At 40.6% G+C, this 13,804-nt stretch overlaps 1 protein-coding gene across 5 annotated transcripts in view; it reads right to left on the bottom strand.

The window, feature by feature from the left end:
• Positions 1-13,804, bottom strand: part of KIAA0930 (KIAA0930 ortholog) — an 81,454-nt gene that overhangs the window by 26,961 nt on the left and 40,689 nt on the right. For all 5 annotated transcript variants that reach the window (XM_040595326.1, XM_040595323.1, XM_040595324.1 and 2 more), the window contains exon 2: positions 13,606-13,754. In XM_040595326.1, coding sequence (XP_040451260.1) covers positions 13,606-13,754 — 149 coding nt within the window. The remainder of the gene's footprint in view (positions 1-13,605; positions 13,755-13,804) is intronic.

The raw sequence follows: 13,804 nt of genomic DNA, 5'->3' as shown, positions 1-13,804 counted from the left end.
TCTATCTAGTAGTAGCACCATTTTTCAGGTTTTTTTCCCCAGACCACAGTCACTAAAAAACAGTAAAGGGGAGGGTGTTGAACAGATACAGTGAACAAAATTCAAGATTTTTTCCACAATACAAGTTTAGCGAGGAAATACTCCTACTGTCTCCAGAGCCAACTGCAATACAGAGATTGCAATTTGATTTTTAGGATTTTACAGGTTTAGTTCAAAAGATTAAAAAAAAAAAAAATAGCAAAAGAAAAAAAGTTTCTTTCAAAAACCGTCCATCTTCTACAAAAGTAGAATTATCCCCCAGTGTGTGCTCACCAGCTCACAGTTTTAAAAGATCCCATCACACAGTGCATCTACCTATTGTGAAGCTAGTGGCTTTCAACATTTGAAGCATCTTGCTCACATTTATCCAAGTATTTCCTTTTACTAGTCTTCCCTGTAGCAAAAAGGTATAATTCCAAAATGGTATCTTAAACACTAACTAAATTAAAGTTTTTTCTAAATTCATTGACCAAAGGAACTAATGTCCTCCTCTCCCATGTTTCAGATCCACCTCCAAATACAGCCCTAGTTTGTTCTGTGCTTTTCGTGTGCATTATCTGCCAGCCACTTGTTTTACTTCCTCCCACTTTTAACAATCTTTTTTCAGCACTGAGGTACCTTTAAGTGGTGTAACCCAGCTAAACATTAACAGAGCAAATTACTATTACCAGCAGCATAGCATGTCTTCATTTTCTGGATAACACTTTACTCTTGGACATCTAATATTCTGCACCTCCACAGGCACTTATTTAAGCATCTAATCACATAGCTGGGATTTATGTGTGGCATCCTGTCTCCTCAGCCCAGCAACTAAACCTACAGCAGAAGGAAACCAGGTAGCTTTGGTACTGGTACCTATGCAGCTGCAACTGCACGAGCCCGGCAGAAGCCAGCAGCTCGAGCTGTTAGGCTTTCTTGTTCCATTCCAGCAGCTCCTCATGGTGCAGCACCACTGCCACAGCGTGAAGCTGGAAGTAAGGAGTCGTTTCACAGTCTGCAGGTAGTCACAGACACCTACCATACCCCATCTAGACCCTCTCCAAGTAGAATTGTTGGTTCTCCAGGATTCAGGGCATCAGAAGAGCCTCTCCGTACAGATGTGATACTCAGATGCTTTCAGATCAGACTTGCATACAACTGACACAGCACACGGCACTTAGTTACAAAGATAGACTGTGAAAGATTCTTACCAGTATATATTTCTCTCTTAGGGGAATGAAAGATGTCTTAAAAAAATATTTAAAGAAAATATTTAAAGGGCAACAAAGTAGTGTTAAATGCTAAATACCAGCCATCAAGCAATGTCAGGACAAAATATGTATATATATATACACACTTAACTGTAAATGCAATGTTAATGTAAGTTCTAGTTATATTCCCAAGCTGGGCAGAACATTAAACCCCCTCTTCTTTCTGGATCCTTTAAACACACACATTACAAGTAACTTGAAATGCTTCAAATAGCACCACCAGTGCTACTACAGCAAGACAGTTTATAGATGTGGAGGAGAGAATTTGTGACTACAGCAGCTTCTTATTAGAACCAACTGGTTACACAGCACGAACAAACTCTGGGGCATAAGCAGTCATCTTTGGCTCCTTCCAGAACAGAAAATAATCTGGTTTTCCCCAACCTACGCAAAGACATCAGTTCTCACTCCCAGACCTCAGTTTTCCAATAACCTGAAAATAGTAGCTTCAATGGTTCTCAAAACCCAATATACTTCTGGACTTCTGCATCATCTCCATGACCAATGTCACCAAGGCTATCTCATTGATATAAATATATTTTGAACACATCAATCAAGCTGTACTAAGGTATTGGAATTCTTAGAAGTGTCCTAAAAGAGGCATTAAGAGAAAAATCCAGGTTCTCTGATGGAAGCAGACCTTCATTAGAAAGCAGATGATAAAGGGCATTCATTTTCTATGTTTCACTTTCACTGTCGCTCTGAAACACTCCAAATCCCAGTAGGCTTGCTTCTAACAATGTTAACTAAAAGAAAAAAAATACATGCAAACTCCCTTATAACTTTCAGAACATTATTTAATTTAAAGATGTAGCGATGCTAAGTTTTAAATCAGCCTCACAAATATCTCAAGCTACTTTAATACACTAATGATGGGGAAAAGAAGCATTATATTGATTTCTGCATCTAAAAAAAAAAGAAATAATAATAAAAAAAGAAAATCAATAAGCTCCATGACCACGATGTAATGCAGAGCACTCTTCCCTGGTCTGAACTTTTAATGGCATTTTTACCAGCAGGTGTCAGGTCTGAGATTATCAGATATTAGAAGGTAGATTCAGCCTGAGCCAAAGCTACCCAGTACCAGAAGAGGTTTTGTCCTATTCATCTTGGTCCGGGGGCTGCAGTGGAGGTAATTCATAAAAAAAGGAAACTAAGTGGAAAATAAGACTGCTGCCTGAAATTCAGCAGCAATACAGACCTGCATGAAAAATGCTGAAATCTCTGCAACGTCTCTGGCTTTAGCACCTTCTCCAGCTCATTGGAGCAAGGCTGGCTGCACAGAGACTGACCAGCCAAAAATCTGCCAAAACACGGTCCAAACTCTTCCTACAGCGTGGAGCTGCCATTACAACAGCATTTGTTTCTTTGGGCAAAAACTCCCCACCTCCAGACCACTGAGATGCAGGTCACTCCTTGCTTCCTTGCCTAGGTACTAGAACATATCAACAACATGATGCAATTTGGGAGGAAAAGACAGTACCCCAGGAGCTGCCAGGACTCTGGCATGGAAATAGGACATTTTCTCAGAACATGAAATCACCACAAAAGGCATGGAGATCATCAGTCTCCAAAGACTCCGGCCTCACGTGTATTTAACAAGCTGGAAGACGTGGCAATAATACAGACCTGTATACGAAGCAGTGTTCTTGTGTTTGGTAACAGGCTGCCAAGCATCACTGTAGATTATACACCCGATAAGACAGCGTGAACCGATCCGACCAAGTCACCCATGAAAATCCATCTGCTCACTCATCCGCTCAGCATTGACAGACCTGTCTTTATTAAATGGGAAGAAAATCAAAGTAGTCTGGTATTTTCTGGAGCATGTAGAGAAGCCCTATGGGAAGAGTGAATCCCCAGTCCTGTCACATAGAGAAGGTACAGAAGGGACAACGATACAACAGATTACAACAGATTATGGTTACTGTAATTTTCACTGGCTGTAACTGTAAAGGACAACAAGAAAGCCCTCCAAAGCAAAACTCCAATTCCTTTTTCCTAGATACCATTAATTATTCAGAAGTTGCACCTGATCCTCCTGGAATGCACTCCGAAGCCCACATAAAGGCAACATAATGCCCAGTAGCTATGGCAACTCAACCCCCACCTTAGCTATAAAGCTGAAACAAAGCCCACTGCAATAAAGCAACTGTAACCCGTTTTTGTGCAAGAGGCAAAGTTCATCTACGGACAAACCCATCTGTTTTCTAAAAATTTGCTTCAACATTAATTACTTCTAATTCTTTCCCCACAACCACTTTGTATAATCAAAAGCCAAACCAACGGAAAGAGCAGTAAATGATCTAAAAAGCTGACTGTAATTTCTAGTGTATCTGAATAAATCAGAACAGCAAGATAGCTCAGACTCTACTGCCTTGCAGAGGTTCCTTCAAAGGTCCAAATGGGACAAGTTGTGTGCCCCAAAAACGTTGCTCATCTTTTCTGTGATGCAATCACCCAGGAGAGTATATTGATAGCTTTGCACTCCCTCTTCCATTTGTTGGCATAAGAAATGCTGGGTGACTACAACTTCTGCCACTCACTCGTGACCTGCAGGTGAGAAACTTAGCAACCCAGATCATCCCAAAATGCAGTATTTACACCCTACCTCTGCCAACACCATGCTGACATTTAGCTTCAACATTTGCAGTAAATATTCCAAGTTGAATGCTATGTATATTTGTAGGTAAGGACATGGGAGAGCATTTGTAGGTGGAATAAGAGCCTTGGAGAATGGCAGTGGATTACCCTCTCATCACCCAAGCTGCAGAACGGCTGAGGACACATGAAAGGTGCTAATACAACAGACACCATCCCTCCTCCAGCCCATACTAATCAGGAACAGGATTCACAGGTGGCTACAAGCAAGCGTGCTTTTTAAATTGAAATGTAAACAAACAATTCACTCTGTTTTGTCACACTTATGTGTACAATGGGAGAGCCATTCAAATCAAAATCATCCAGACTATGTTGCAAGAATAGTTGCAACATTTCCTATCCTGAAGAAGCCACGTTAATTTAAATAAGCAGCTGAACTTGTTGTAAAATGTCTTCCCTCTTCCTGTCCTCTTTCTTGCATCTCTTGCATGTATTTAGGACATCACAACAGTAATCACCTCACGTGAATGTAGGATTACCAGACAGATGTCATCTTAGAGCAAACTGGCTATGTGCATAAAGGGCTGTAGGGTTACTGATGTAATAATGCATATAATGGGGAAAAAAATACAACATCTAGCTTAAGAAAATGGGATTTACACAACCGGGTTCCCTCCTACTTGCACCCATCTTTCAAACGTGTCAGCTAACCTCAAACCTGACAGAGGTCTCACAGACTGTATCACCGTGACAATTGGCAATCAGACGCCTCCTCGTTCCTACGCTGCTGAGAAAGGAAAGGGAAGCTCTGTCTTTTTCTCAGACACCATATGCCATGAACCACCCACAGCACCAGCTAGCTATCTTTTTGGTCGCTACCAAGGCAAAAGGACTACACAGGTTAAGAGGCATGGGATGTTGCTGGAGGGACACTGGGGATCAAGCATGGAGAGGAGCTGTACTTTGGAAGGGCCCAGGGAATACTGCAGGAACAGAATCACAGCAGTAAGAGAAGCAACATTAGTCAAAGGGGATTTTTACAGAGATCAGATGTATCCATAGGCCTAGCTATATTATTCTGCAATTCAATTTATTTTGCCCTCTATATTTAATGGGAATGAAATTCTTGCCCATTGAAATTAATAGCAAAATTCTCAGCAACTTCAGAGGAGCTGGCATTTTACCTGAAGATTTTCCAAGTATTTGTAACTTATACACACATAACTCGAAGTAAATTTGACATCGGTGTATCTACAATAGTCTAGATTGAAATGTTTATAAAACAGGCAAACCACTGTAACAGGCAAACTGGATCAGATTCCAAAGAGGAATAATTACATACGAAGATTCACCACACAGGATCTTTTCTTTTGTACCAGAGTAATCTGATGGATTTGTAGACTTATTTGCAGTCCTATCACTAAAAACCACAGGCCTTGTAAGGTTTATTAGTCTTCATGTAAGAAATATATAAAGCAACAGTAATGATTTTAAATAAGGTAATGAACGCTAGGGAAGCTAAAAAGAAAGTATGTGATTGCATAAAACATTTTTATTTGGTACAAAAAATACAAAAGGCAGGAAAATACTGTATTATAAAAATTTAATTCATATTTTGTTGTCACTTAAAGACTTCACTTGCAATTATTAAACTGGAATGATGCGTTTGAGACAGACAGACGTTACATGGAGAACCATTACCATGATTTGCATGATATGTACTATATTTTTATTCCTGACAATTGAAATTAATTAAGGAGATTAAAATGGGCAGTGATTTCACCATATTTGATAAGGTTCAGCATGGTTCCCAATCATTTAAGTTTAGCTTTTACCAGGCAAAGAGCTAGAATTATGCTTTCTTTTTTTCATAGTTAACTTGGGATTTTAAAGAAAGTAAGACGACTAGGCTTACTGCTCTCCCTTCTAAAAATCAAATAGGACTTAAATCCTTAAGGAAATGAGATGATCATGAGCTAGATTGCTTGGGAGCTTTTTCTTGTGCTAACCAAGAGGTATTAGGGATAAAGCCTCATATACCTGTGAAGGAGAGCAAAGCAGGGCTTTCTTCCTTGAACAAAGCTCTGAGCAAGATATGCTAAAATTCTGATCTGGCACCACTTCATTACACAACCCTCCTGTACCCTCCACGGTCTAATGCACAGTAATGCTGAAAGGCTCAGACTGGGGATAACAGGTAACTGTATCCACTGACCAGTTAACTCATCGCCTGTCCACTGAACAAGTGCAGTTGCAGTCTAAGCTTGAAAACAGCAAAGTCACCTAATGCATAGCTTTTATTCCCTCCCTTTGATTTTACTCTTGATACTCAGTTCTGCAAAGCTATTCCCACTACTCACATGGGTTTCAGTGCTGCTGTAATTCCTTACAATCTAATCTTTCTCCTGTCATATATTGATCTGGTTGCAGACGATGGCTTAATGACATAAACCTGCCCCAAAGTCAACATTTTAGTTTACCTTAGACTGAGAAATGCTCTGATTGTGAAGTCCAGTCCCTGGAATTCAAGGTTAATTATGCTGCTCATCATCCCAATGGATGTGTGTCAGAAGACACGGAGGCAACGCTGCAAACGTCCTCAGCTTCCATCCTTTGGCATCCTCTCCTTCCACCCAACCGCACTTTTCAGGGAAGAACAGACTTTGGTCTATGATTAGGTTTGAACTTCAGGGAAGAACAGACTTTGGTCTATGATTAGGTTTGAACTGAACATTAAACTCCAAAAACAGAAACCCCATTTATCTCTAATGAGAGAAAAAGCACACAGGGCAATCTATGGCATCAGTTGGCAGCTAGAAACAGCAGCTTCCCATCTCTTCAAAGACGGAAAACATGCTCCTGTAACCTTTGCAATCTGTAGCAAAAAAAATGCTGGTTTCCCCCCTCATTTGAGGGCACACACCAAACACTAAGGATTTTTTTTAGATCCTGCACTGCCTTCTGTTTTCTCACTTTCTTCATTATTACGTGTTTATATCTCAGTATTAAAGAAACCACATTAAAATTAATTATAGCTCTTGCAAAAGTAATTCTTAAGCACAAGGAACTCCTACCTAACGTAACGTTTTCTTTTCAATGAGCACAAGACATTCCTTCTGGATCAGCAAGTCACAGTCATAGAAAACAAAGACTTAACAAGCCTACACATGTAACTGTTTCCAGTACCTGCATATTGTACACAAAAAAGGAGAATCTGAAGTGATAAGAAGAACAAGTAAATTATAAGACTGAGAAAAACTAATGAGACCCACGGAGCTAAAAGTTGACTTCAATCAACCACGACTGAAATTACTTATGTGAAAAGAATCCAAAGAGCCTAGTTCTGCCTTTGCAACTCCAGCAATAGCAGAAGAGGTATAGAAGATTAAAAATACAAAAAGTGCAAGTTGTTCATCTTACTGGAAGCGCCTAAATGTTTGATGATGCTCACCAAACAAATGAGGGGAAAGCAACAACACGTAAATCGTAAGACACACAGGGTTCGGAAACTGTTTTCCCCCAGCATAGCTCCGGCACCAAGAAAGCCATTGTAACTGTGGCTAAGCAAGACAACGCTGGGAGTTAAAATATGCTGATCAGTATCAGCAAGGCAAGAAATCACAGTATTCAAGATACTGGCAAAGTAATCCTAGCTGCTGACACCTGTATTCTGCGAATCGCATCAGCTTTCATTCCCCACTTCAAACGTTCCATAAGTCTGCTAAATCAGCTTACAAAAATGGGAAGGATAGATACAAGTGACTATTTAAGCATTATCAAACATGGTCCCAGACCACACAGTAACCAATATTTTCAGGTTGCTCGCTGTTAACCTTATTCCTGTAATATTCTCCAGTCTTTCTGAAGTCCTCCCTAGAAAACCAGAAGTGCCACAAGCAACATGTAGTGTGCCTCCTGCAGAACAGCCAGCAAAACAAGGGAAGGCGTGCTACATCAGTAATGAAGGAAGCAAAGACACGGCAGAAATAAGCTTACAGGATGTTAATAAATCATCTTATTTCAAACCATCTTTGTTGAATGTGGAAATGCATAAACTGGATTACTGACCAGAAAATGGGGGAGGGTGGGGGTGGAGGGGGGGGGTGGTGGGGGGGATGGGGTGGTGGGAAACAAACTTGGTGAATAGATTAGACATTGAAGTTCTAATTACTAGTGTTATTAGAGACTTGATTACAATATTCCAGAGCTTCCCTTCAATTGCATATGAATTTTGACACCAAAACCAGACACTGTCATACCTCTACTAAGCAAGTTGCAATGGACTATAACCCACAGATCAAACATACCAAGTGCTCTGCTGAACTAGTAGCCTGATAAGGCTTTCAGGGAGCTCCAAGCAGACACTTTTTCCAGGGTGTAAAGCCCAGCCCAGCAGTGCTCTTCTGCCCCTCAGCCCCCCAGTGACTCAGATATGCTGCATTTGTGATACTGAATTATTTATTGCAATTCTATCAGACAGGGCAATCAGCTCTGGGCTTCTTTTCTTCCCACTGAAGTTTCTCTCTGCTGCAGAGAGTAGAGCACCCTCTCAGCCACATGACTCAGGGCTACCATGTTGCAGCACAATTCATATTAGATTCTACTCTGATCTGGGCTTTCTTGTCACCTTACTTGGCTGCTTAAGAAGAGTTCTTCAGAGACTGGAAGCAATTAATTAAAAATGACTCTGCAGCCCACACCCTGTTCTTGAGTCTGGAGTTTACCGACTGTGATACTGCAAGGATATTTCAGCTGCATCCTCGCTTTGCCTCAGACACAAATTGACTCTGGAAACAGGACAGAATATGAAAGCATGTCCACTTTGAATGCTCGCTAGCCTGCCAGGTATGTTACAAGCATATTCAAGGTCACAGCCAGCCAGACCCAGTTCTGTGTGGGAAAGTGATGTTCTTGTAAAACCTGTGGCAGTATTCTTCTCTTCACTTTCGCCAAAAGATCCACTTTTGCATCACATGTAGGAAATGAAGAAGGTCTTGCAAAAAATGCACCATGAGCAAAGGCTGTCCGGTAGCAGCTCCTTTATGTTCACGTATTTAGACAACCAAACACTAGCAAAATAGTGTAAGAAAGTACAGGAATTTCTGAGAAGGTTAAGTATATAAGAAAAGCCAAATCTTTGCATTTAAGATGTTGAGCTCTTTACAGAAAATTGTATCAATTTGATAATGCCAGTGTTCCTTTTTCATTTCAAAATGAGAACCATGTGCTGATGCTGTCCTCTTCTGCAGAAGCCACTGTTCCTACTCACTGCAACTCCTCCATGAACTTAGCGTAACAGAATAGTTGAGGCAGAACAGCTGTCTCTGGACTGACTTGCATATGTTGCAATCATTTTTTGATCCCACATACTATACATGTTCAAGGAAAGAATTTATGTGGCAAAAAATATGCATTTTTTGACCATTTGTTTCTCTGTTGCATTCAAACAGTGATACAGAACTGTCACAAAGTACACCAAACAGCTCTTCTGGAGACATCCTGTTTGCTTACAATGTTCAGAAAAAAAAAAAAGGCAAAAAAAAAAAAAAAAGCAGCACTGTTCTGAAAAGTGCAACAGAGACAGCAACATAAGATTTTTAAAACATGCATTTCTGCTATATGCTGAGTTCAGGTTGTCAAATCTTGCAGCCAGATGGTGACAGTGAATTAGAGATTCAGCTATGAAAATCCTGTGTTTTTCAGTGGGAGTCATATGCCTGAAGTCACTTAGCTTTGGAAACTAACTGGTCTCCTACCACAGCCAATATTTGTTGTGTCACAGGTCCAGATGCACACCATGGTACTGATGTTGTGGCTCCTGTTCAGTTCTGCTTCTGAAGCTGCAGCCACAACATCAGTAGCTTAAGCTTTTTGAAGATTTAACAGCCTGAATGACTACTCCATGCATTTGGCAGCAACTCTACTCCTCCACATTTATAGGATGCTGAAGAAAACAGGACCTAATCCAAAATCCAGGCAAGCTCAGAACATATCAACAGTGTCTTAAATTTATCTTTCTTATTGCTTTGCCCTATAAAAGCAGCACCCTTTCCAGGTGACAAAGCATGATGCAAGGCTGAAGGGGTCAATACAAAATAGCTCTGCTGGTCTGAAGTTTTACCTTAGTTTCCCTACTCAGCAGTTGTCTCTTAACACCATGCTAGCATCTTCCATAGTCCTGTGAGAAAGTAAAGCTTCTTTCTACAGAAAGATCAGAAGCTTGCAGCTGTAACAAAGCATAATCCTTTAAAAATGCCTTTTGCACTGGAAAAAGCCAGAGATATTAAGTCTTTATCTAATATGATTTAAAAATCAGAATCCCAATCCAACCACTTTAACCTTTTAAAGCTGTAGATTTTGATTTTGGCAATATACAGGACACTTTGTAAGGGAGGATCACAGCTTACATTTTCCAGCAGGTCACATCAGCTGGTATGTGAAGCAGCAGCAAAGGGATTTTTTGAGTCTTAACAGTGCATACAGAGTGACATGTCAAAGGGATTTCCCCTTAAAAAAGCTCTGAACCTTAAGAGCTAAGCTCCACAGTGCCCTGGCTGCACAGATCCTGGCAGATGAGGTGTGTGGTTTGCTTAAAGACTCCGAGAGAAAAAGTTATCTTCAAAACCTGGCAAGAAAAACTGCAAGAGTATTATTGTGACCTGCCAAGGAAATATGGAGTTGAATGCATTTCTCTGGGATCCTAGAGTCCGTGTAATGGATATAGTCCAGAATTTGATATGGCAGTTCTGCCCTGGCACAGACCATATTAAGAGCTTGATTGCTGTTTCACCCATACACACGCCATTTAGAAATTGGTGGGATGGAAAAGAGAAGCAAACAGAAAGTCACTTAGACCAGGGGGTCTATGAAGTACACCATTTAAAAGGCCTTTTGAAATAAAATTTATGACAGTAGCGATGTTTAGCATCACCACCTACTGATACACCAAATTGTAAGATTTATTACTTCAAGCTGTTGTGACTAAGCTGCAGCCAAAGCCCTTCTCATTCAACCTTAAAACTGAACAGAACCTCTAATCTTGATCCTATCAGATTTTTTCTGCTTATCCTCTATTACACTTCAACTTAAAATCAAATGTTATTTCTGACAGTTTTCAGCTCCAGTAAGCACAGAAAAAAAACCATAAGCAGGAAGGCCTTTCAATCACACATGACAGCCATCAAACCCTGAAAATAGTTTGATAAATTGACACTTGTTTATCGCTGACATGAATCATCACACCGTGGCATGCAAATGATGTGAACACGCTGCATGAGCTCATCATCCTAGAACACAATCACCACTGTTGTCAGTATACAGGCAAACAACCCCTCCCCTCTCAATCCGTTTTTGTTGTTGTTGTCATCAGTTCTACAGAAGAATGCTGTGCAGATTATTTACATGAATATAAACTAATGCTCTGAGATGTCATAGGACAACTATTTACCTCACATGTCTCTGCCCGTGTTCTTCAGTCCAAACCTGCAATTGCCAGGCAAATGCAGGGCACATATATAGGGTCTATGGAAGAACTACAATGAACTTGCTTCACTGTATGCCCAAGCTACAACAACACCCACTTCTGTGGTTACCTAATAGTCAACTTCTGCGTGGCACATGGAGAAGTCATCACCAGACCATTCAGCACAGGCTGGGCACAAGGCAGGAGCCAACAGTGCAGCACCAGTTCTAGCTCTTCATGGTCCCAAACAACTCTGAACCTCTCTCCTTTATCCACCTTTTCAGCCTACCTTTGGGGATGTAAATGAAAGCACACGGTTTGGTGGGTGGCAGGGATGCCTGAAGTAATGTTTGGCTTCTATCATTACCAGTCACTTGCTTCTTCCCCTTTTAATGATACAACTTTGGTATTTTGACACCATCTCTCAAGAAAGAATGGCCAAAACAACAAAGTAAAATAAAAACCTGTCTAGTCACAATTCAAAGAGTAGGGGTAGCTGTTTAGTGTCTCACTGCACAGGACAGGCTCAAAAATTAGAAGAGGAGCTGGAACTGCAAAGCAGTCAGCTAAAAATCGAACAGGAACGCTGCACAGATACCAAAGAACCACCAAACTATGGAGTTTCAAATGTAAAGTACTTCAGAGTCACAGGAAAGGTTCATTTCTCAGAGGCTGAGCAAAATGCAAACACTCAAGGAGGAATTACACAGTGTGTGCTACAAGGCGCACTTCTCATCTTCACTGTTACGCAAGCAATTCACTAATGCTGACTTTGCAGTAACTACCACTTACAAAACCCCCTCACAAATAAAGATTATTTATGATGCTTTTAGGAGGCTTAAATAAAGCTCTGAGAGCAAATGCAATGGTTTATCTCACTGTCTCCTCTCCATAAGGAGTTCAAACACTTTAAACTGATTAATAAGTTAAACAGAGATTGATCAGGGGCACGTGAATGAATTTAAGTGACCAGCCTTCCTCTGAGGTTCAACCTTCCTTGTTGGGAAGGACAGAGTAAACAACCCATGCTTTTATTAGGCTAAACAAAGCCACAATATTGTTTGATGTGAAACAGGAATACATTTATAGTCATTTAAACAACAGTTAGGATGAAAGTTGCCTCCAAAAGTCTTACAGCTCCAAGTATGCTGGCCAAAGACTACTAAACCACTAATCTGACAAAGAAAGAACAATATTTTGCCATCATCCTCTTAGTGGTTGTCATGATGAAAGCTGGAGGGGTGGTGGGAAGAAAAAAAGATCATTCCGGCCATTTTCTTATCTCCAATAAAAGCATGGAAAAATCTTCTGGAATCCTTTTCTCAAGGGAGTTGACAACTATGGTTCTTTGTTTCACCATATTTAAACCCAGAGAACTCTGGTGTACCTGATTAAACACACTCTCACATACACCACGTGCAAATATCTGTGATTCAACAACAGTGTAAATTATTTACGTATATCAGGAAGTTAATCCCAGTCTTTTTTTCCTCCATTTATCTTCCTGCTTTTGATCCTCTGCAGTCATCTTAATTCCCATGAAAACTATAACTTCCTCCTGCTTCTGTTTCCCCTGCCTAAGATGAAAACTGCCATGAAATGCTGAGAAGTTTCTTAAATCTCTAATGGGAAAATACCCATGCAGCAGCACCAGGCTACCCGATTGTGTTTTCAAGAAATAGTACTTCTGTAGGAGGGCATATTGTCTTAGATGTAGAATACAGTCATTTCTTCACTCTTTCTTGCTACTGTATCCCAGCTCCAGGAGGAAGGATGCATTCTGCTACTGAGTACTCAACAGGTGTCCATTCCTGATACTCCAGTATCTCAGGAAGGGTTCTTCTAGAAGTACTGGAGTAACCATATTACTAGTCCTTTTTTCCTCCCTTTCTACAGATTTAAACTTTCAGTTTATAAAAGCATCATCATTGAAAAGCAAACCAAAAATCGGCATGAATGTCCTTCCCTTTCCCCCTGAGTGCAGGCTGATCAGCATAAAAGCTTCTCAAAAAAGCACTGAAAATCTCTGATCTCCTCAACTCTGTGATACTGAAGCTCACTTACACTGCTGCTGATGTTCACAGCGTTAACCACGGTACTTCTTTGCAGGCCAATTTTGCGTAACTTCTTGTGGTGGACAGAGCTGGAGATTCCTTATCCTTGGTTTATAGTTCTTCAGATGTGTCAGGTACTCCAGAACACCAAATCCCATGTTAACTTAAATTTCCCAGGTTAAAATATATCATTACTCACCTTTTTCCCCTCTGTACTATCACCGCTGACATAGGACAGTTTTCGACGGACATAGAAAAGCATATCATCTTGCCGGGGGGCCCATTTCTCCATAAAATACGTTGAAAACATCCAAGTCCAGAACACAATACGGTCATCTTTGAAACACCCTAAGGAGCATAAAAGAAAGGTGAAAAGAAAGGAGAAATAAGTGTTGTGG

The sequence above is a fragment of the Falco naumanni genome, chromosome 5, assembly GCF_017639655.2.
Source record: "Falco naumanni isolate bFalNau1 chromosome 5, bFalNau1.pat, whole genome shotgun sequence".
In the NCBI taxonomy this organism is placed as follows: domain Eukaryota; kingdom Metazoa; phylum Chordata; class Aves; order Falconiformes; family Falconidae; genus Falco; species Falco naumanni.
The sequence above is the reverse complement of the archived record's forward strand: the minus strand, read 5'-3'. Positions and strand labels throughout refer to the sequence as shown.